This window comes from Lepisma saccharinum, chromosome 30 (assembly GCF_977018435.1).
Source record: "Lepisma saccharinum chromosome 30, izLepSacc3.1, whole genome shotgun sequence".
Lineage (NCBI taxonomy): Eukaryota > Metazoa > Arthropoda > Insecta > Zygentoma > Lepismatidae > Lepisma > Lepisma saccharinum.
In genome coordinates, this window is record NC_139258.1 from 30,273,056 (window position 1) to 30,296,730 (window position 23,675).

General features: G+C 36.4%; 1 protein-coding gene across 1 annotated transcript in view; it reads left to right on the plus strand.

Annotated features, from left to right (window-relative positions):
- LOC145981841 (uncharacterized) overlaps window positions 1-23,675 on the plus strand; it is a 38,477-nt gene that overhangs the window by 6,868 nt on the left and 7,934 nt on the right. The window contains exons 2-5 of the mRNA XM_083115282.1: window positions 10,330-10,540; window positions 13,585-13,653; window positions 17,564-17,668; window positions 20,687-20,871. Coding sequence (XP_082971408.1) covers window positions 10,330-10,540; window positions 13,585-13,653; window positions 17,564-17,668; window positions 20,687-20,871 — 570 coding nt within the window. The remainder of the gene's footprint in view (window positions 1-10,329; window positions 10,541-13,584; window positions 13,654-17,563; window positions 17,669-20,686; window positions 20,872-23,675) is intronic.

Genomic DNA, 23,675 nt, shown 5'->3' on the forward strand with positions numbered 1-23,675 from the left:
CACTTTGGAAATCTCTGAAACGACCGAAAGTGATACCAACCTATTTCCTTCATTTTAACCCTCATGGGAAGGAAAGATATATCAGTATGGAGATAGAAATTAAGCGGTGGAATCAGAATCATTACAGCAGAAAGAGTATATACATAATATTTAAGTAATAAAGTGTCATACAGAGCCGGGGCCGGGGGAGGGTTGCCCCCCCCCCTTTGGCCCAGTATTCCTAAGAAAAGAAAAGTCAAAGGCAGGAAAAGATGACAAAATGAGGAGACTACTACAAAAAATCCTGGGAGCACCACTTTTGTCATAATAATAAAACTTAAAACATGTTCTTGTGTTCATAATGTGTACAATGTATACGATTTAATTGTGCTGTGTAAATATCAGTAGAGAGTTCTTTTTAGATAGCTTTATTTTCACCCCAAGTTTTATTCAAAAGCAGTCAATTTATTGAATGTGGTTGTAAAATTTGTGAAACAGCTCACTTGAATTACTGTGTAAATAATTTGGCAGTTGCAAACACTGGTGCGGTCAACACTTTTGACGTAATTTGAGCTGGACCGAGCTGGACACAGGCTGCAGACCAAGGTTCATCGAATCTTCCTTCCCTCCCTCCCTGGGGAAACTCTGGGGTGCAGACATCTCACTTCCTGGAAACACAAACCCCCGCCCTTTACCATCTCGCCCGAACTCCCAATATCCATTTTTTTACGCGTTTTACAATTCGCGAAAACTAAAATAAATTGTAATATAAAATGATATATATATATGGAATTTAGAACAATGATAATAACTTATTTTAGTTATTTTATGACTAAGAAATATTTTTATATTCGCGATCTTATTTACGTGTTCATGAAGACAAATATTCTTTACTCCTAGTTTTTGGTGGCAATACTATATCCTTCTGCTTTCGGTTGAGCTCGGCTATTTTCGGGAATAACGCAAGCTCAGCAAGCAGAGCTTTTGGTATAAGCGTTGTGGACGGGTTCCTCTCGAATTTCACGCTTCGCCATGTGACTCCTTCAGGTGCGTTATTTTCCCGCAGAGCAGCCGCAAGCATTGAGGCTGGTGCTTGCTACAGAGCTGCTGAGGGAGTTTGCGGCCGTAATTTTTCGCTAAATCGAGTGCGATGGAAACGAAATAAGGCTAAAACATTAAGTACATTAAATGATATCACTGCTCTGCAATTTGAAATATTTTTTTTGATGTTTTGGTTTCGAATGTCGTTTTCCCCTAATTTTGGGGCGCTGATTCCAAATATGTAAGCAGTTTTCTTCTATCACGTCCAGATTGTTGAAAAAAATTAAAACAAAATTTGCATATTGAACCATTACTGGCATATATTTATACCTTTCTATAAGATCATTGCCATGCTTAAAAACGTGGTGTATATTATAATTATGTAATTGTAAACACAATGTACCTACAGTTCACAAGAATTACCAACAAGTGATATTATTTACAGTGACCTCATTTATTTTACAGGCAGGAATTTTCGTCTTTTTTAACTTCTTCCATATGCATGAGAAGTACTTTCCCTTTTCAGGGACCAACAATAGTCTGCCATCATGTTCACAGACCAACCACCATGGTATCTTCTTTCCATGTCTTTCAAATCCTGATGGAAACGTTCACCCTGTTCCTCACTGTAAAATCCAAGACAGGTATCTGGAAAATAGTCAATGTGAGCATGAAGGAAGTGTAACTTGAAACTCATGTTACAACCTAGTTTTCTCAAATTTTCCAACATGGTGTTCAGAATGGTTTTGTAAGCTGGACTCCTTCTGTTTCCTAGGAAGTTTTTTACATCTTTGTAGCTCTCCCAGGCTTGCTTTCCTGGTTAGCTCATTGTATCCTCAAAAATGGGGTCACACATTAATTTTCTGATCTGAGGTCCAGTAAAAACAGCTGCTTTCAGCTTATCTAGGGTCATTCTCTGATAAACACTACATATGTACTTAAAACATTCACTGTCCTTATCTAGGGCATGTACAAACTGGCTCATAATACCCAATTTAATGTGTAGAGGAGGGAGAAGAACTTTCGTGGGTTCCACAAGGGGCACATGCACAACATTCTTTGTTCCGGGTGTCAAGGGTCCTCTGATTGGCCACTCCCGCCTTTGCGAGTGATTTTGTCTGTCTCGACTATTCCACTCGCACAGGAAACAGGGCATTTTTGTGTATCCCATTTGTAGTCCCAGTAAAAGGTTGGTAACTTTGAAGTCACCACATACAACCCACCCATACTCGGAGTACTTCGCACACTGCAATAGAAACTGCAAACTTTCATATGATTCTTTCAAATAGAATAAGCAACTGGTACAGATCCAAGAACATTACCATTGTGGAGTAAAACACCTTTCAGGCTGGTTACAGAAGAATCTATGAAAAGCCTCCATTCCGAAGTTACATACTTTACACCAAGCCACGTTACAAGTTTCGGTATGTCATTGCAGAAGATCATAGACCTTTCTTCTGAAAATAAATAAACTATTTCTTGTTCCCGGGATCTCTAACATGAAATTTTAGTGCCAGGTAACAATAAATGTCTGTCTTTCAGTACAGAAGCTAACAGTTCAGAACTTTCCTTTGGTAACGCAAGATCACGTACCAAGTCATTCAGTGTGGTCTGACTAAATAAGTGTGGGGTATTATCACTTGTACTGGGGTATTATCACTTGTACTGATCCACTGATGTCCGTTGTATTGCTTACAAGTTCCTTTCGAGGCGCTGTACAGCATGAAGATGGACGAGAAGGAATAGGTAGACTTTCGTCATGTTTGATTGGTCTCATTGCAGATCGCAAATGTGGATACACTATGTCACTTTTGTTCTTGGCACTGAAACCTTGCATTTGAACTTGACAAAAATAACAGTCATCCGTATGGTTTAATTGTTTCCTCCATGCCATTGGCAGAGTAAAATAGAATTTCTCTCTTTGTCCGTTCATCCAGAACCTCAAACCTTCCACACAAGTCTTACATACTTTCTGGGGTGCCCATGGTTTATTTTCATCGCCAAGCACAAGTCCAAAATACGCAAGGTAGGCTTCTTTTTGTCCGAATATACACAATTTGTCACTTAATGCAACCGTTCAGCACTAGTAATACAACACACTCAACCACCTGTGAAACAAAAAACAGTTGAATTACTATTGCCAGACCACATACAAAGGTGTAATCACAATTTAACTCTAAATACTCTCCATGCCCTCCTATGGTATATAAACGGGACTTTTATGAAACACAAATTCCTGATTTTCTCGAAAACCTGACGTGATAGGAAAAAACGGATTGCACCGTTGAACTCAGCGTGAAAATTCCATTTAGGAACACTCATTCATTTGAAAACCTCATTTTTGCTGCAGAGCAGTGTATTCGAATAATGCAAGCAGTGCTTGCATTGCTTGTACTATATCTTCGCCTCTGGTGTTTTGGATGTGCGGACAGTAGAAAGGTGGAGGGAGTGATGCATACGAGTGCTGTATTTATGTATGGCCAGATTTTTTGAGAAGATTTCAGAATTTGTATGAATAAAGTACAATGTTTCTAATATGTACAAACATGGAAGAGGTAATATTTGAAATTCATTGAAAATTTGTTTTGTTGGGCTTGAGAGGGATATATTTTTCATAATTTTAATATCCGTTTTTGCCAAATAAAAATTTTCTGCATTTTGTGTGAACTTCCCCAGAAAGATACCATATGTAAGTACAGGTTGAATCTGTCCAAAATATACTGTCCTTTAATCATTTAAAGATAAAACATTTCTCAGGATTATCATCATGTAGCAGAGCCTGCTTAACTTTTGAGTTAAAATAGTAATTTGCATGTCCCAAGACAGATTTGTGTCTATCCATACTCCTAAGAATTTTATTGCATTGCTTTCTTTGACGACTTCATTGTTAATAATTACATTTAAGATTTTTGTTTGTTTTACTGGATTAAAATTTATTAGAACTGTTTTATTAACATTCAGGGAAAGCTTGTTGTTGTTTAGCCAGGTGTTTAGTTGTGTCATTGTCAAAAGGGAGTTATTTTGTAGTTGCTCATGTTCCAGGCTTTTTACTATGATATTTGTATCGTCCACAAAAAGTATTGTTTGAGACACTGATAAAGTTTCTGGAAGATCATTTATGTAAAGTAAAAATGAAACTGGTCCTAGAATTGAACCTTGCAGAACACCTGTTTTGAGGAACAATTTGTCTGATTTGATTTTGTTAATATCTACATACTGACATCTGTCTTTTAAATAAGAAGTGAACAATTTTTTTTGCTAAACCCCTGATTCCATAATGGTCCATTTTATCTAGTAAAATGTCATGCTGTACCAAATCAAATGCTTTGGTAAAATCTAAAAATAATCCATACACATGCATTTTTTTGTCTGTCGATTTTAGTATGTTATTGTAAATTCGAAAATAGCTTCTGATATTGATTTACCTTTTTGGTATCCAAATTGATGTTTGGATAAAATTTTGTATTTTTCTAAGAAAGTTACTAATCTATTTAGCATAATTTTCTCTATTACTTTAGAGAAAACTGACAAAAGAGAGATTGGCCTATAGTTTGAGCATTCCTCTTTGTTGCCTTTCTTGAATAGTGGTCTCACTTTTGCTATTTTGTACTCATTAGGAAAAATACCTGTTTCTAAAGATGTGTTGCAAATACTTACTAGTGGTTGTAAAATACTGTTCGCACATTTTTTTAGTAGAGAACTTGAAAATTTATCTGGCCCTGATGAATACTTATTTTTTAAATTTATAATTACTTTCTGGACTTCTCCCTTAGTTACTGGGGTGAGATACATAGTGTTTGTGTTTCGGGGACTGCTTAAATATGTTCTTAATGTAGGTGTAGGGATTACTGCATTTTTATTTATGGTATTGGGAATGTTCACAAAATATGTATTGAAAATTTGTGCTACATCAAGGGGATTGCTTATTTTCTCTCCATCGGACATTATTTCTATTTTTTCATTCATGTTCTTTCTTTTCTTACCAGTTTAATCATTAAGAATTTCCCATATTTTTTTTTATTTATTTGTAAATTTGCTTATTTTATCTGCAATGGCTAATTTCCTTGCATTGTTTATTACCTTCCTGAGGATATATACGTAGTTTTTGTAGAGGTCTTTAAGTATGGGATTCTTGTTTTTCTGGATTTCTTTTTGTTTCACAGGATTTTTTTATACCTTTAGTTATGCAGGAAGTTGAGTTGGTTTGATTAAGGGGTTGTTTGTATGTCTTGTATGGAAATGCTACTTCAAAAAGGATATTTTATTGTCTTTGTGAATAGGCTTACTTTTGTATTTAAATTTTCCTCCGTGAGCATATCAGTCCAGTTTTCTTTCATTAAGGAATATAGAAAGTTTCCTATATTTTCCTTGGTGAATTTTCTTTTTTCTACAGTACTGATATGTTTTGCATTTTTTTGTTTTATATTCCCTGGTATATGGAAACTTATGAAAACTGCTTCATGATCGGACAAGACTAAAGGTAAATATTTGTGGAGTGTTCAAAAAAAAATCTTGATTAATTATTACTTGATCAATACATGATTTACTTGTTGGTGTTATCCTTGTTGGTGAATTTGTTGTTGCAATCAAGTTATGGGAGGTTAGAATTGTATTTAGTTCATTTCTTTCTGGACTGTGTTTTAAAAAATCTATGTTTATATCGCCCGTCACTATAATGGGTCCTTATGTAATAAAATGGACAACATTCTTTCTAGTTTTTCAAAAAAATGTGCCTAAATGTCCATCTGGTGTTCGGTATAAGCAAACTACTGTTATTTCATTGTATTGTAATTTTAGATTCACATCTGTGTGTTCAAAATTGAATTCTTCATTTAAATAATCAGTTTTCGTTATGTTTTTGAATGGTATATATTGCTTGTAACTAGTATGGCAGCACCACCTCGTTTGTGGTGTTTATGGCAATATGCGCTGGCTAAATTAAAATTTGGAATTTGTGTGGAAGAAACCTCTTCTTTTTGCAACCAATGTTCAGTGGCACAAATATATGTGGGACTTTTTTGAGGGATCCAAGAATCACATCCAGCTCATGGAAAATTTTGACTCATTAACCTAAAAATATTTTTGTTTTCCAAGATTGGAAGTTGTTCATTTTTGTTTATATTGACTGTATGTACATCTACACTGGCATTCAGATTTTGTAAATTGATTATTTTGTCTGCAGAAACTATTTGAGACTGTTTGCTTTTACCATAAAAAATCAGTGCTTTGATTGAACGAGATGATTTTTTTTCTGTCAGAGCGTCTAACCCTGTCAGTACACAAATCATTAGAAACCACTTCACTGCCTTTTCCATCGCTCACCACTTCATAACTTTCTCAGTCTTTCACAACTTCACTACTTTCTCAATCTTTCACGACTTCACTACTTTCTCAATCTTTCACGACTTCACTATCTTTCCCATCTTTCACCACATCACTACCATTTCCATCATTCACTACTTCACTACCATTTTCACTTGAGGATGTTGCACTTGAGTCAATTATTTCATTCCCTGGTTCGTTCCTTTTTACTTCTTTTCTTATATCTTGCATGATCTTGATGGTGGAGGTTGGTGGCTTCTCCTTGGAATTATTTGGAAGTGGTGCCAGTAGAGGTATGGGATGCCCATTTTTATGGAGAGTTACTGTATTGTTTATCAGCAGATATAGTTTTTCACATATAATGTTTTTGCCTTTGGCATTTAGGTGTTAGCCATGATTTGTGTGGACAACTCTTCCAACTTCATTCACATTAAGAGCTGAACTAAGGGGAAAGATTTACAGACTTTGGCAAATTTTGAATTTGCAGTGTCTACTTCAAGGTTAATACATGATGAAGGGATATATCAGAACGATATTTGTCTGTCTCTAGTCTCGTCTTTTTATGTCCATTCACACAGAAAATATAAATTAGAAAAGAAAACGTAAGGAGAGAAGTAAAACTTACCAATCTCTTGATTCTGTGTATCAGGTGACTAATTGCAGTGCTCTGATGCACGATCTTGCAGTTGGTCTACTTTATGCAAATGATTTAAATGTATATAAACTATAAATACATAGTTATATCGCTTGGTGTGGAAGGAAATCCAAACTCATCACTACAATTTGCAGAGTAAATACTGAAACATGCCTTCTGCAGTTATTCTACTCTGAACAATGACTGGGTCGTCTGACCAAGTCTAAATTTGGAAAGGGAATGGGAGATTAGCCTAGACTTGAATTTCAAAGAACTTACAATGTGTACCTTTTCTCATGGCCGATGACCTTATCGACAGCAAGGGGTCTCTAAAGAAAGTTCGTGTTCGAAAAGTGCACCGGAAGATTTAAAGTTAAGCTGTCCTCTGTGCCTCTCCCCGGTGTATTGTTATATGTGAGCGCACTTGTAGGTACAAAACCTGGCAGGCTTCAAAGCAAACCTGGAAACACAAGCAGCGAATTCCTATGGGGATACTTGATTTGCAGAGACCTGACTGTGATGTCACGTACTTCTTGTTGTTAACGGAAACTTGAGTGCACATTCACAAATCTAGTGCAAAAATATTTTTCCAAATGTTCTTCACAACCAAGATAAGTTGAAGTATATGTAGTCTCATTTTTTAGGACATGACTGGGTGGAGCAATACAATCGTACTCCTCCTCTGTGGCTTCTTAACATCAGGCAATACTGAAAGCACTTGTAGGTAGAGGTGGAACAACTAAGGGAGGAACTTTCATTTCTTGGCCATTTAGATTTATTAAAAGTTTACTGTTTGTTTTAAGGGTAATGTTCAGGGCTGATGGCTTAGTTTTAGACCTCAGAGAGAGGTAACACCATTCAGTCCTTTGTTCACATGTGATTTTGTTTTTTAACCCATGCTAATAGCACCATGCCATGTAGGCACATTTAAAGGATGTGGGGGTAGGGACCACACATTTTCAATCTCTGACATTTTGAAGGTGATGTGATCAGCACCATGCTCCAGCTGCATTTACCACCAGGGTTGCCTCCAGGTACCCATTCATTTTAGGCTGAGTTAGCCCGGGAGCCACTTTTTGCGGGGATAAAGCCAGAAAAATTCCGACCTTAGATCATGCACCACGGGAATCGAACCCGAGTCTCCACATGGCAGTCAGATGCACTACCGACTAGACCACCGCGTCGTGTCGTCTCGCATTCATCTCGAATTTTTTCCCACCAACATTTTACCTAGAAGGTTCAAGCTTCACCTGCCCCCTACCCCCCCGGTTTGGAGCCCTTGCATCCGTGGAATGTAGTTGCAGATGGAAAAGAAGAGAATTAAAATTAAGCTGCTCTCTGCCCCCTTCCCATCGGGGTATGCGGGGTTTATTGTTTCACACTGACCGCATCTGCCCATAAAATCGAAGCAGCGAATTTATAAGGGGATAATTCCACCTCACACTTGATTTGCGAAGACGTGGCTGCAATTCTTATCTGCACATGGATCTTTGTCACGTACTACTTGCTGGTAGCGAAACTTGAGTCCACGTTCATTTAACTAGTGCAAAAATATTTTTCCAATTTTTTTCAAAACGAAACACAAGTTGGAAAAAATATAGTCTCATTTTTAGCATGCAACCGGGGGGGGAAATACTATTTTCTCGATCTCAATGATGAGTGGGGGCAAGTCGCCCCCCCCCACCCGTTCTGACGTTCCTGGAGACAATAATCCACAAGTTCCAGATGCAAGAAACTTCCTCATCAAATAAGTAACACCTGATGTAGTAAATTTTTTCATTGTTACCGCTGAAATTTAGCCATTCTATATTTTAAGAGAGCTCCTACTACAAAAACATTGATTTTTCAAGAAGAGAAAATTTCCCAGACTTTTTCAGCATTTCTAGACTGACAGATTCATATGAATATAGGAATAGCATTCAAAGAGTCATTCATCCTCCTGAGAGAATGTTGACCCTCCCCCTAACATCATCACAAGTTGTTTATCTACATGCACCACTTAAACTTCATGGGATTCAAGATGAAACATTGAATGAATATTGCAGAGAAAGAGATCCAGAAACACAGTTCAGAGCACGATATAAATGTCATTTCACAAAATGGATGCTAGTGACCAGAGATGTAAACATTAGTTTAACATTTTTCTGTATTCCCTTTCTCTTCCTAGTGAAACTTGCATCTAAATCTGACAATTGCATCATCATCAATATATGAAGTTAAAAGTTTAAAATGTAGTTATGAAACATATCCAGGAAATAGATGGATCTTGGAGAATTTTAAAGAGGAAAAAAAGGATGTTGAAGGTCAGTGGCCCAATATGGAAGTCGGAAAGAATTCCAATTTTTTTCATTACATAGCTTCATCCTCTGAGTGAACACTTGTTTCCACCATTAGACATAGACAAGTTGTATAACACTTGTGTAATATAAAATATCCACCAAATAACACATTGCCCTTTGTTACTTACCACCATAAATATATTAAAAATTATATTTGAGTAAAAAGTCATGAATTTTTGAATGTGCGTGACTGAAAACTAGGATGTAAATATTCTTATATCGGTTACTCTCTGATAGTTGTGTTACATTATGTAATAAATGTACAAGAAATGTACATTACTATCTGTCAATATTACTGGCAATGGCTTTCAATTTTCCTGTAAACAAAACAAACATTTGTTTTCTTCAAAACAAATATTATAAACACCTCAATTTTCATCTTAAAAAAAAATCAGTTTGTTTTTAGTCCACTGATGCTCAGATAGGCTAATCGGTACTGAACCTACAGTTTACGGTAAGATCTGAATCTGTGAAAAGTACCTCTACTTGGGATAAAAACAAGGAAACTGATTGCAATATAAATCTTTAGGTTGTTAATATCATATTAGGTGTGGTGATGATAACTAACTCTCTAGCCTTCCATCTGTCCCTATCCTGGGCAAGATCAATCCAATCTTTTCAATCCTTACCGATTTCCTTTAGGTCCATCTCAACGTTATTCCTCCATCTTCGTCTTGGCCTTCCTACAAGTCTCTTACCATCAGGTTTCCCAACAAGAATACTGTAAAGTCTTCTTTCCTCTCCCATTTGTGCCACCTAGGTGTAGTACTAATGCTGCCTCAGTAACCGATCATGTTAAATGAGGTCTTGTTACTGAAGGTGCTGGCCTATATGTTGGTGTTCCCTTCATCAATTTCATCCTCGTCATTGAGAATATCCAAAAAAGTGGGAGAAAAGTGATGTAAAAAAAAAAGTGCAAAATAATTTAATGAAGTAAATGTGATTTGTAATGAACAATATGCCTTATTTAACTTATACATAGCTAACTATATTCTCCATAATTTTCTCCTGTAGGGATCTGATATTTCAAGGAAACCAAAGAGAGTCCGATTTCGTTCACCACTTGTTTCAAGAACAGCCCTGGAAAGAGCAAGCAGTATGCTTTCTGAGCTGACAATAAGCTCATTCCCACGTTACACAAGACGGCAAGCTTTCAAGACACCGGATCTCTTCACAGATTTCCCAGCACCAATAGTTCCACCCAAGCAATGTTCCCTTAGCAATGGCAAGTCAAATCATCTTTTAGTTTTAAAATAATCCATTGATATATATATCTTAATTTAGTAATTTCTAAGCAAATCATTGAAGGGCTTGAGTTTCATGCACACAATGAGTGATCTCAAGTTCAAAATTTTTCTGTTAATTCATAATAAGGCTCACATAACATCCCATCAATAATGAAGCAAATTGTCAATATCTGTTTCAATATATATTTTTTTGGCTACTGTAAGGTTCAGTACTTGAACAAAATACTTGCCTCAGCAAAGAAGAGAAAGAAAAGATTAAAAAGCTGTCTAGTAATATTTTTGCATCACATTGTTTACTTGAAGGCAAGTAAAAATATACATTTTTAAAAAATATATACATTTAATACAGTTAGGACTTGCTGAAATGAAGAGAGAATTCTATGAATACTAAAAAAAACTCATATTAATTCAAAAATGTGCTGTTAGTGAAGAATATCTAGGTTACATCTTGAGAAAAGGAAAGTCATACACTAAACAGGCAACTGTTACAACCTTATGGTAGATAGAGAAAATCTCAAAATTTTGTATTGTACCACCATCCAGCAGCATACATGTTTTGCCACCAGGTGGCAGCTTTAACGATATGACAGCTGATGGTAAATTTGTCCTCGACTTTCATTAGAATCAATGCCAGACTGGTTCACTCTCTGACCATGGCACCCAAGTTGGGGCACAAGAAAGATGCATAAACTATACACCCTTGCACAAGGGCAGGCTATTAACTTAGCTGCCCCTTTTGCTCCATTAAACTGCTCTTGATTGACATATAATTAAGCTCTAAAATTATCAAGCTTCAATGTTTTATTCATGCATGGTCACCAAAGATTGTTAATTTTGGGAGGAACAAAAATTAAGTAAAATCAGTGTTGATCATTATTTTTTATGCATGGCAGCTGAGTCGTAAAAGGTATGAGAAACACTTGAGTGATGAATTTTGTAATAATAATAATTCACAACTTTAATTCAACTCTTTTGAATGAACAATTTTCAATGAGTTTGTAAGGAAAGCTTTGATGTATGGATCTCATCTATAGGTCGATGAGTCGTCTAGCACCAATTTAGTGAGGAGAGTAATTTATACCAATAACTTATTTGCTTCCTCCAGCACAGCCTACAGTAGCTTGCAGATCAGCTAACTTTTTGGTGTAAAGGATTATTTTTACTCAATGTGTCTTACTAGTGAAATTGCCACCAACCTATTGGTGCCTCCCCCCTCCCCTAGTCCAGCCCTGATTAGAATCATAATTGCATCCAGTCTGGCCCTGATTAGAATCAATCTATTATTGTTGCCTGGTGGTAGTTTCACATTATAAGTGGCAAGAACTCAACTTCCAGCAATTCAATTTGCAGGCAACATGGTCCATACACAGAAAAAGTAGCTGCCGTCCATCATCAGTGTCGGGTAAACCAACTACTATTCAAACTAGAGTACTGCATTGAACCACTTTCGCTCGAAAATACTCGATGAAATCTCCCACGCTCGAGCATAATTCGTTCGAATATATAGAATATCGGCTAGATTCTACTTTACGTCCTTATTGCCTTTTAGTGGTAACCGATGGGAGTTAACAACACTGCAGGCTCATCTTTGTGTCCGCGTTGTGAATGCGTGTCTCCATGAACCATTCATGATAGCCCCACGAACCATTCATGATAGCCCCACGAACCATTCACAATAGCCCCATGAACCATTCACATTAGCCCCAAAAACCATGCACGGGTAGCCTCACGAACCATTCACGGGGACGAGGCATGCCTATGAGGTTAGGTTAGGCCTGTTAGGTTAGGTTCCATTAGCACTCATTTCACCCCTAAATATGTGCTTCATCATCGAAAAATTTCCTCACTTCATTCAGTTACGCATATCCGGACAACATCGGTTTTTATTGATTTCCTCCTCCAGGTAATTTTTCCTCGCTTTGGGATTTATGTTGTTGAATTCCTTATACAATAAGCTTTCCAACGATATATGACACGTATTCCTTAGGGAAAGGACGTAAAGTAGAATCTTACCAGAATATCAAATATCATTTCAGTGGGACAATAATCATACAAATATATGTGTAAAAATCCATCCTGGTACTTTCAGCCCATAATCATCAATTCATTTTCATATATTGCTATGTATTGGTAAGATAGACTAAATCACATTTTTACTAGGAGATGATGACTATGTTCACTTTAGTTTCAATTTCACTGCATCTTTCACTTCACAATACATATTTGACAGTCCACTACTACAGACAAACTGCGGTTAAATGTGAACTACTGGGCTTTGAGCGTATACCGGTCGTTTGAATGTTCGAGCGTTATTCGCTTGAGTGAAGAATCTGTCCATTCCATAAGCCACCTAGAATCATCTGTGCAAACTATTAGATGATAGAGCAAAAAGGCCTCGATGCAGCATTTTAATTCAAACCATGTGTGTGGGGGGGGGGGACAAGAAATGGACATCATCGAAATGTTTACAAAGTATTAAAGGATGCACAAATTGAATGTCCGTAATAAACTTTATGAATTTTTATGACAGAGTGCAAAACTATATTGTATGATGTTTTCTATCCCCCGCCCCCCACCCAACTTTCAGACATAACTCAGGATGTATCCTTTTTCTGTGTTTGAAGAATCTGAACACTAAGTTAAAATTATGAATTTACCTTAATAATATCAAATTAGGATTTTAATCACATTCATTCATTCTTTCTATGATATATGTCCATATTAGTACAGTGGGATCCATGAGTATTACCTTGCAAATTGTCCATGACTATTTTCATTAATTTTTCTATTCCATCCTATCTGTTTTTAAGCGATGAATTTTTATGTATGCTGGTGCAGAAGTTGTCAACAGCTTGTTTTGAGTTTTCTTTTAATTCTTGAAGCTCTTGTTGGGTCAAATAAAGTGCAAGAACATGGTCATGTACAATTTGCAAGGTAATACTCATGGATCCCACTGTACATAAGAGAGAAGATAGCAATTGCATAACAGTTTCAAATGATTTAAACTCCATTTTCTTTCCAGAGGGATCTGCAGATGATATGAATAGAGCTGAAGAAACTGTAGCAGATTTTAGAACCCAATTGGATAACTGTGAGTACGATAATATGATAAACATTTTCCTAAATGATTACATTGATTGATTTGGTTCATTTTACTTTCCTTTTCTGACCACAAAGATGGGAATAAGAGATGATATGATGAAAATGATGAGGTTTCACAATGAAAACCCATGCTCAGGCCAGGATTTTGAACCTGGGATCTCTGGCATCATAGTGTGATGTGCTAACCCCTCCACCATGAAGACCTGCTAAATGAATACATTAAATACCTTTGTTGCATTAACAAATCACCAGGAGTTTCTTGGGCAGCAGATGCATAAGAGTGTTAACAGGATATAAAACCAAAAGTAAAGTATTCTGATGTTGTAAAATGAGATGGGCTTTGGTCAACATCAAGGTATTCCACACACTGGTGTACGTAGGATTTCTTTTTTTGGGAGGGGCTGGAATTGTAATGGTGAGGGTGCTTCCTGGGGGCAGGGTTCCATACAAAATACGATATTTCATATTTTTAGAAAATTTTCCTCTCTCAAAATGGCAATTTTAAGGAGGCTTTACATTTGCCACTGTTTTTTTACCCTGAGGTCTTCCCTGCTTTTATTTGAAAAATGTTGATTTTCTCAATTTCGGAGGGGGCCGTAGTCCCTTCAGCCCCCCCCCCCCCTCTACATATGCCAGTGATTCCACATACTTCTTTGATATACAGAATTTGATCACATGATATAATGAAAAATCTCTGATGATTGTGCACAAGATGCAGAAGGGGCCTCCCTGATGGCATAGTGGTAATTCTGTCACCTTGTAATCAAGAGTTCTTAAGTTCGATACCTGGTGGATGTGCATATGGTTCAGATCCCACTTTAAACCATATGTTCAGTCCATATTAGCCTAGCTCTGCATGAAGTAAAAAAAAAGAGAGAGAGATACAGAAATATTGGAATCCAAAATGCAACAGTGGTAAAGAAAATCTAAACCATCACAATATTGGTAGGAAAAGGTTCTGATAATTTGAATGATCATATATTTTGATACTTTCTGATTAACTTTTCATGCTATGAAACCGAAAAATTTCATTTGATAAATGCAGTGAAGCCCAGATTAAAAATATTATGTTTTTTCCTGTACTTTTCCTGGGTATTACACTCCTCACAAAAAGTTTGGAATATTGTTACATTAGGCAATAGGTATATATCGCTGAAAACACAAGAAGGTCCAGCAGACAGACAGATACCATGTGGTGTTGCATTCCAAGGCTGTACCTATCACCTAATGTCTAATACAGTAAAACCTTGTTAATCTGGACTAATGGGGGAGGGGTATAAGTTGACCGGTTCAACGAAAGTCTGGATTAACTGAAATAACCTAAAAGAACAGTAGAAAGTGCATTGAAACTCCGTTTATAGCAACAACACGTTTATTATGGTGTATTTAAAGGACATAAGCCTAAATACACTATACAGTACAGTACAAAGTCTGTGGGAAACAGAATTTCATCAGTGGTTGACTGCCTTTTCTTTGGGACGTTCTCTTGTTGACTTCTAGCCACCTATAAAGCCTTGCATTCTGCTTTTTTCTTCTTCCTGTCTGAATTAAGTGAAGTCGAGCTTATCGGGGTCCAGATTAACGAGGTTTTACTGTATAACAATATTACAAACTTCTTGTGAGGAGTGTATTTTGTGTATTTTGAATTTTATATACAGTACGTAAACTATAAGTGCAACAACAACTTAATTTAAATTTTGAAAATGATTATGTATTGGGTTCATCGACAAGATCACTTGCCAGCCTGTGTGGCCATTCTAGGTCCAAATCGTGAGCATTTGTCCTATTATGTATTTCATCAGTTCATCATTAATTCACAATTAACCTTGAGATTTACAAACGCAACAGGCATAAACAAAATAAAAGGTAAAAATGAAACAAATTTACTTAACACAAAATATGTTAATGAGCAGTATTTTCACATTAAGAGAATGTTAAAATTATAATCGAAAGTTATTTGCAAAAATAAGTGTTGACTTACATATATATATATATATATGTGTGTGTGTATATTTCCTATTTCTCATATCGTGTGTCACTTTTCTGATCCAACAATAAGTATCAATGAGATTAGATGATATTGATAAAGATATACTTACAAAGGAACACTCAGAACTCAAACTTTGAATCTTCAATGGTGAGATTATTAACTCAATGCACTTGACATCTAACTTTTTTCTTTTCTCAAGGATATCAGTAAATGATTGTCCTGTATGCTATATTAATCAGTATCTGAAAGTAACAAATTACATTTAATGCAGTTACAAGTAACTCTAACTCAGTAACTTGTAAAGATTTCACACTAATGCAACAAGCAATGTGTGTTGTGAATTGCTTGAGGATTTTACCAATCGAATGCAGGCTTGTGCAGCTTGTCATTCCACTGCGGTGTGAAATTTGCTGTTGATTGGTTCATTTCCAAGCAACATGTGTTGCATGCTGCTTCAGTACAATTACTTTTCTCTGTTTTCATATGAAAGGAAATTTTGGATGATTTTGAAATTTATGACATCTATATTTTCATATTTAAACATATGAGGCTATTTATAATTTAACAGAAGTTCACTTCAATTTTAGGTGACCATCAATAAAAGAGAAAGAACTGCCTATCTGCAATTCATGCATGAAATAGGGGTGCCCACAGGGGGGGGGGGGGGGGATTTGTGGCACAGGTTGCACCATCAAGATTTTTGGGGGATTTTTTCCCTTCAGATAATATAGCATTCAACATTTATATTAATTTCCAAAATATATGTAAAGATTTTACACCTTAAATGCACCATATTTAATACATTAGATGAAGAAAAGAAAGTGTTTAACGATATTATCAAAGGTGGGGGGAGAGATATCAAACTTTTACATATTAGCCTTAATTGACATGTGGGTTCTGGGGGGGATTCTGAATTAAATTTTGGGGGGGACAGAACCCCCAATTCTTGTGTATTGCTATTGTCTTAGACTGTTATGAAAATTCTGGTGTAGAGACTGAGAATTAATTTTTTGGAGAAGGCAATATCCACTCTTCAATATCAACAGTAAGTCTAAAATTGATTGAGTATTAAATTTAAAGGGGGAGATAGAAAGCTCTTGATAAAGTGTTAAATCTTAGATTGTCAAGGGATTTCTGTAGTGGAGAGAGGGTTCGAACATTAAAGTTTGGAGACTGTATTTAGCGATATGGTGGTATCCACACGTTTTTGACCCCGAACGTGCCAAAGGAGAAGCTGGAAAAGACTAAGAAAGTATTGACATCCTATTAAATTAATATTCTTGAAAGCTTGCAAAGAAATGGATGTAAAAATTTCTTGCTCGCTTTGCTCGCAATTAGGTCTTGCTAGGATGCGTGTTTGACACTCTAATGAGGTGAACGTCAAGCTTTTACACTATAGCTGCATTACAAGACAAGCAATATTCTCGATTATGATCAACGATTTTAGGGGTGGTCCCTGTTTAGGAAGGATGGACAGATCAAGTATAGTGTTCAGTATAGCTAAGGAAAAAGTTACTTTCGGTAGACACACTGTCGTAATTAAATACTTTGTGTGGATTACGATATGGTTTGAGGCTGCGAATGATATGATTTGGGGGAGAACGCATGACATGATTTGGGGGAGAATGCATGACATGATTTAGGGGGGGATGGGCACTCCTAGCATGAAATATGTGTTAATGAGAATATAGCAACTTGTATTTAATGTTGAAGTAATCGTAAATGTGTTACTTTTCAAAAGGAGTAACCGTAATGATTTCGGAGTATTTTTTAAGTAAATGTTACATCAGTACTGTATTAGTATATAATTCTCATATTAGTCCATATCCTTAATTTGTAGTATATTTGGCTTGTGCACCACAAACACTTAACTAAATTTTGTTAATAGTCTTTCAATTCATTTTCACAGTCTCTGATCCATCTGCAGAAGAGAGTGTGGCATACCAGATACTGCATGCAGCTCTAGCAAATATCAACGAAATCTGGATACAACCAGTATTTCTTTATGATGGTGGTATGTATTTTAAAGAGTAAATCTTGCAAAGTACTTAATCTTAACTCACTTATTTTTAGAATACAAAGGTTGTAAAAAATCCAGACTCTCTAGGACTGTGTGCGAATCAGCAGTTGCTGCTGCCTGAAAGTTTTCGCACTGTTATAGTCTGAAACTGCAATATAGGTGGAGTTAGAGGAGGGAGGTGCAGGTGTGACAAGTTTATGCATATGGACTACACCTGGCAGCCATATCACAACTTTCACTTTTAGAGGCAACGTTTATTGAATATACATTCTAAAATACAGTTCTACTTGGATACTTTACTGAAAGCACTGTATTTACAAAAAAATGTAAAACAAGAAATAGCATATGACATTTAAGTAGTAAATAGGTAGAAAGCATTTTTATATTTCATTGGGTCCTGCCTTCTGCATCTTTATTGTGCATCTGTCTCCCAGAATGCAGCAGATGACATTCAAACTAAAGTGGTACTGCACTATTCACGTCAGATAACTTTGATAGCACAGGAAAGCAATGGGGAACATTGCACTTGCAGATTTGAACATGATCTATATTTGTTAGAGGTTTGAAGTTAGTGAGAAAAGAATACATATTTGTCCCCCACCCCTCCCAAATGTCTCTCAAATAGATGACATGATTGGTTCATGCTACATGCTTCAAAAATTTATGAATACTCATTACAACAAGCTGCTTGTCAAACAGATATTTTAGCAGATTCCAGTACCTTCTGGAGCTCTGTATCTTGACACATTCAACAGTCCCATCTGCTTTGAACTCATCTCTAATTCAAGTCAGTGGAGGCTGCAATTCTACAGCGAGCAAATAAGGAAAGGGGGGGAGGGTTTACTGAGCAACCTTATGTGGGTGTAAATGCATGCAAAATAAAAAATTGATTTTCAATGTTCACTAATAATACCAACTGATAATTCAGTATTTACCCTATTTATATATATATATATTGGTGATAAGGTTATTAAATTAGGTTAAAATTCCCCACAAAAGCCAATATTTATCTCTGCCTAATGTGGACATTTTGTCTGTTCCTCTACGGTGCAGGACAGTAGTGCTGTTGTTGTCCAACAACCTGTAAAAGAATTAGCATCTCAGTGTTTGTTGCAGACCAGCATACTGAAGCATGGGGATAGGAGAAACAGCATTGAACCAGGCTGCAATAGCACGCACTGTAAAAATTATGCTGTTGCTCCAGAGTTGCAACAACCACGTCGACTCATATCCTGTGAAATCTCGCAGGTTGGCTCCTTCTTTTCAACAGATCAAAATTGAATTAGCTTTTTTGAAACAATTAAAGCCAAAATTATTTGTTTATGTTCAATTTATTTTATAGGTAAATAATGAAAACATTACTAACAAAAAGTATGAATTTTTTTGGTTAAGTATCTGCTTGTTGTGCAACACTGCAACAATATCAGTAACCACCCTGATTCAAGTAACGGTGAGTCACATTGGTATATCTCTTTAAAACTACCTTATTTTCGATGATTCACTTGTTTTATTATACGTCGCTTTTTTACCACTTTTAGCTAACCGCAAAGATTAGGTTGAAAGCTAATAAGATGAAATTGCTATCACATGGACAATACATAGCACAGGCTGCACAGAGAATTATACCAACTGTGGGCCCAGATGGTAATGCCTTGTTAGGCTGAAAAATGCAGTCCAGAGTGAGAAGTGAGGTACATAGGAGCCTGGGATAAGAAGTGAATTTTAAGAAAAGCAAAGACTTTTAAAGCTATTTAATATGTATGCTAGTCCTAAACTGGATACAAATGAACAAATACATGCAACTGAAAGAATTCAAAATAAATTCAACCTCCACATTGTGTTTAATTGCTTCAAATATGAAAAGATACCTAGCTCAGAAAAGTACATCTGCATTAAAATCAGGAAACAGGAACCTAATAGGAACCCAAAGACTATATGCATATTGTATTTAATAATGACTGTATATATCCACAATTGTCACCCTTTTATGAATTACTTGATAAATTTGAAATTATCTCCCTGGGAAACAAATCTCTTTTTCTTAGTCACACTTATTACCAATACATTAGATTATTTTCACCATTCTTTCAAATAGTCTTCTACATAAAACACACCATACTGAGATCAAGAAAACATATTTTTCAATCTCCCAGACTCATGCAAAATCCACATATATAGCTCCTCCACAGATAATGTCATTAACACAGTGCTCGAAAAATCTTATTCAGAGCTAGGCGCCAGCTCTGAAACTCAGGCGCCAGGTAACCAAGAGTAAGAAATTGTTACTGATTTTATGAAATGTTCACAACGTTGATAAAAAAAATCATTTGCTAACTTACCCTGTACTGCAATTTGACCTTAGAATCTTCAAAATTTCGTACATGCAAACTTAAAGAACGGCAACATTTCAGCAAGAGATTACAGTCGCCAGGCTGAAATTTTTAGTCGCCATGGCGACCTGGCGACCGGGATTTTTCAAGCCCTGCATTAACATAATGGTTTTTATGGAGAACGGAGCACATATATATATATATATATATATATATATATATATATATATATATATATATATATATATATATATATATATATATATATATATATATATATTCCTAGTTTATACAATATAAAATAAGTATAATTGGTGAAAAAGTTCTCTCGGAAGCCTATCCGGAAATCACCTGGATGATATCCTGAGAGATCTTCATCATTCGCTGCCAGGAAAGCTTCAAGAATTACTTTAAGTATAATTGAGTATATACAAAAATTAGTGTTGTAATGTACTGTGACTTTACCATCCTGTTCTAGTTTTGCATCTGCATTTTTTTAAATATCTTCATACAATTTTGTAAATAGAATACTTTATTATTATAAACTATTCTATTCTGTACGTATCTGCATTTTTCTCCAAATTTCTGTTTGTAGGAGTGTTATTGCAGTATACCAAATTGCACAGTAAAATGACAAATACCTGTTGTGTTTTAACATTAACTTCCTTTTTCTTCCCAACAGAGCATTTCATCATGGGTTATGAGCTAAGGGACAGGCGTGGAATGAGCCTCTTCACAGCAATTGAGAGCTATGAGGAGCATGCGTTGTGTTGTGAAGGCAAGAAGACTTCCATATTGCTCACCATTTTTGACACATTTGATAATCCAGTGTTTCTGCTTCGAAGGCCAAGTGTATTTTACTTTCAAGTATGTGACTATCATTGTACAGGGTGTCGTAGCATTCATAGCATAAATTGAAGTCGCAAGTATATAATTGAAAAAATAAATTGTTGAATGACCTTGGTACCTAATTATACAGGTACGAATTCCATTTATTAGATAATGTTTGAATTCGACCCCTGACAAATGAGTAGCATGATGCACCACACATTATTCTTCCAAGCAGCATGAGATTCTGTCTATTGCTCTTTCTAGTATGTTTTGGGGATATTGGTAATGACATCTTTGACGTGATCCTTCAGTTCTGAGATCGTGAGGGGACGTATTTGGAATACTTGTTGCTTAAGAAAACCCCACAAGAAGTAGTCCAAAGAGGACAAATCTGGGGACCAAGCTGGCCACGGAGTATCACCATAACTGGAAATCACTTTCTGTGGAAAGATCTGTCGCAAGAAATTCACCACACTTCACAGAATAACAACATACAACAACTGAAGAACAGTCTACTGCAAATGGCAATTCTTTCACAGTATAATGATACTGTTGCCAGCATGATTGTAATTTCCTACTCAAATTACGCTATGAACACTGCCACATCCTATACATGTAAAACAAAAATTCTGTTTATTTTTATGATTCACAGGTTTGCGATGAAAAAATTGTTTCAACTTGAATGGCTGATTCCTGTGTATTTTTTTGCGCTGATGGGGAAAATAGTAAAAACATTCCATCATGTACCATTTTTAAGCATAATGTGATTTTTGGATTTGACACACCACGTATCGCCTTATATAGTAAGTGAGCAGTTTGTAGCATCTTCCGTAATGTAAGATAAGCTGTTCCTCATAACTTTCAATTTCTACTATTGAGACAAGGATATATGAATCAATGACCTACTGTCAAACGTCCAGTTTTTCCCTGAGAGCAGGTTTTCCCCGACGCGTCATCCAAAAGTCTCCATTCAACCACACCTCCACTGCGCTCCATGAATCATTCTGTCCCTTGCCCCACAATGACTGTTTTTTTTTGCTCTTGCAAGATAAAAGTGTTCAATCTGAAAAATAGAAAGGAAATATCATATCCAAACCTACCCTCTGCAATGCGTCCAGTGCCCCATGGACCCGAGAATTCCGGTTCCTTCACCTCCAGGAACTGTAGAAACACATATTCTGAGGGCGAGTGTGAAGACTCAGGTGATGATTTCCTCGACGATACTACCTCCAGTGAAGCTCAACTCTTCACCCAAATAGATTTAAACAACTTGGTCAGAGATTTGGGCCTATCTAAAGAGTCAGCAGAGCTCCTTGGCTCCAGATTGAAGCAAAAGAACTTGTTGGTCCCCGGAACTTCATTCTACTTGTGCTGTCAGCGAAGAACAGGGTGAAAGATTCTACCAGGACATCAAAGAGATGGAACAACGGTATCAGGGCAGCTGGAGCATCACCATGATGGCGGACTACTGCTGGACGTTTCACAGATACCTCTCGCAGATGACTTACAAAAGGAAAAGCTCTCGAAGAAGCTTTGAAGGGATCAAAAACTGTATTACAAGGACTTGTAGCAACTCATTAAGTGACTGAAACTCAAAATTTGCAGGTATAACGCTGGATATTTTATTTTTTATGTCAATTAAATATGGTCCAAATACACGTTTTTACCAATTTTTCTTAATTTTTAACTCCATGTTGTGAAAAATCCTTACGTGATGGAGAAAAACGGGGGTCCGATTCAAAGCACCTAAAAATGTTGAAATCAGTTATTGCAGTTAAGACAATTTTCAAAAAGTCTCAAAACACAGGCCTGTGTTATAGATCTTTATGGACGAAAAGCATGAAGTTGGAGATTCCATGAAGTAATTTTGCAGCATTAGTGCTTGAAGGATTATGATAAGGGCAGATGTGTTAGTTCATCTATTAACTACAGAATAATTACAAGTAAATTATTAATACTGTAATAGTAGTCATGTAATACATGTGTTGTTATCCATAAACCTGTTTCCTTTTTTCTCCTGCCTTGTGGTAGATCCATGTGCATTTTCATGGAGGGGTGACAGTAAGTTGGAATTTTTCTAACCTTGTGCTTGCATAAAGTGGCTCTGGGTTTAACCCAGCCTATACTAAATGGGTACCTGGGTGGTGTAAAGGGAAAACTTGCCTATTTTTAACTTACCTTACTACCTCCATCCTAGATGGTGCCAGTGTCTAGTGAAACTAACCTGAGAGCTGTGTCAAATGGAATGGTTTTGCAAGAGATGTTTTGGAGCTGAAACATTTTTCTTCATCTTGTCATTCCTGAAGCACATGCATTTTCCACACTGACAATTTTTAACATCTTAAGCTCGCATCACACGGAACTGGATTTTCAGTAGGTATGCCCTAGTTGGCGCTGGACTGGCTACCAATTTGCTAGTTTTCGCCTCACACGATACTTATCAGAGTACTTGTCGATAGACTTTTGTTCCCATACGAGGGAAGTTGTAATGCCGGCTGCGTGAAATGTAAACAATGTATCACTTCACATTTTTAAAAGCCGATAACTATTCAACCGAGGGGAATAACGTTTCGTATAAAACGTTGTTAGGTACAAAACAATGGTGCTGCTTAAATACATACTTTACAACGTTTACTGTACATGTATGGAAGAATATTTTAGTTGTTTCAAATGTAAATACCGTGCACTCAGCATAGATCTTGTAACTCAACGTGCCTCTCATGCTGTATATGTTATACATTGCTGGAGTAACTCGGAAACCACAGACAAAAAACGCTCCTTTGCACACTCACAGATTATCTTCACATGGCGAAACTTTGCCCTGATTGGCTGTTCCACAG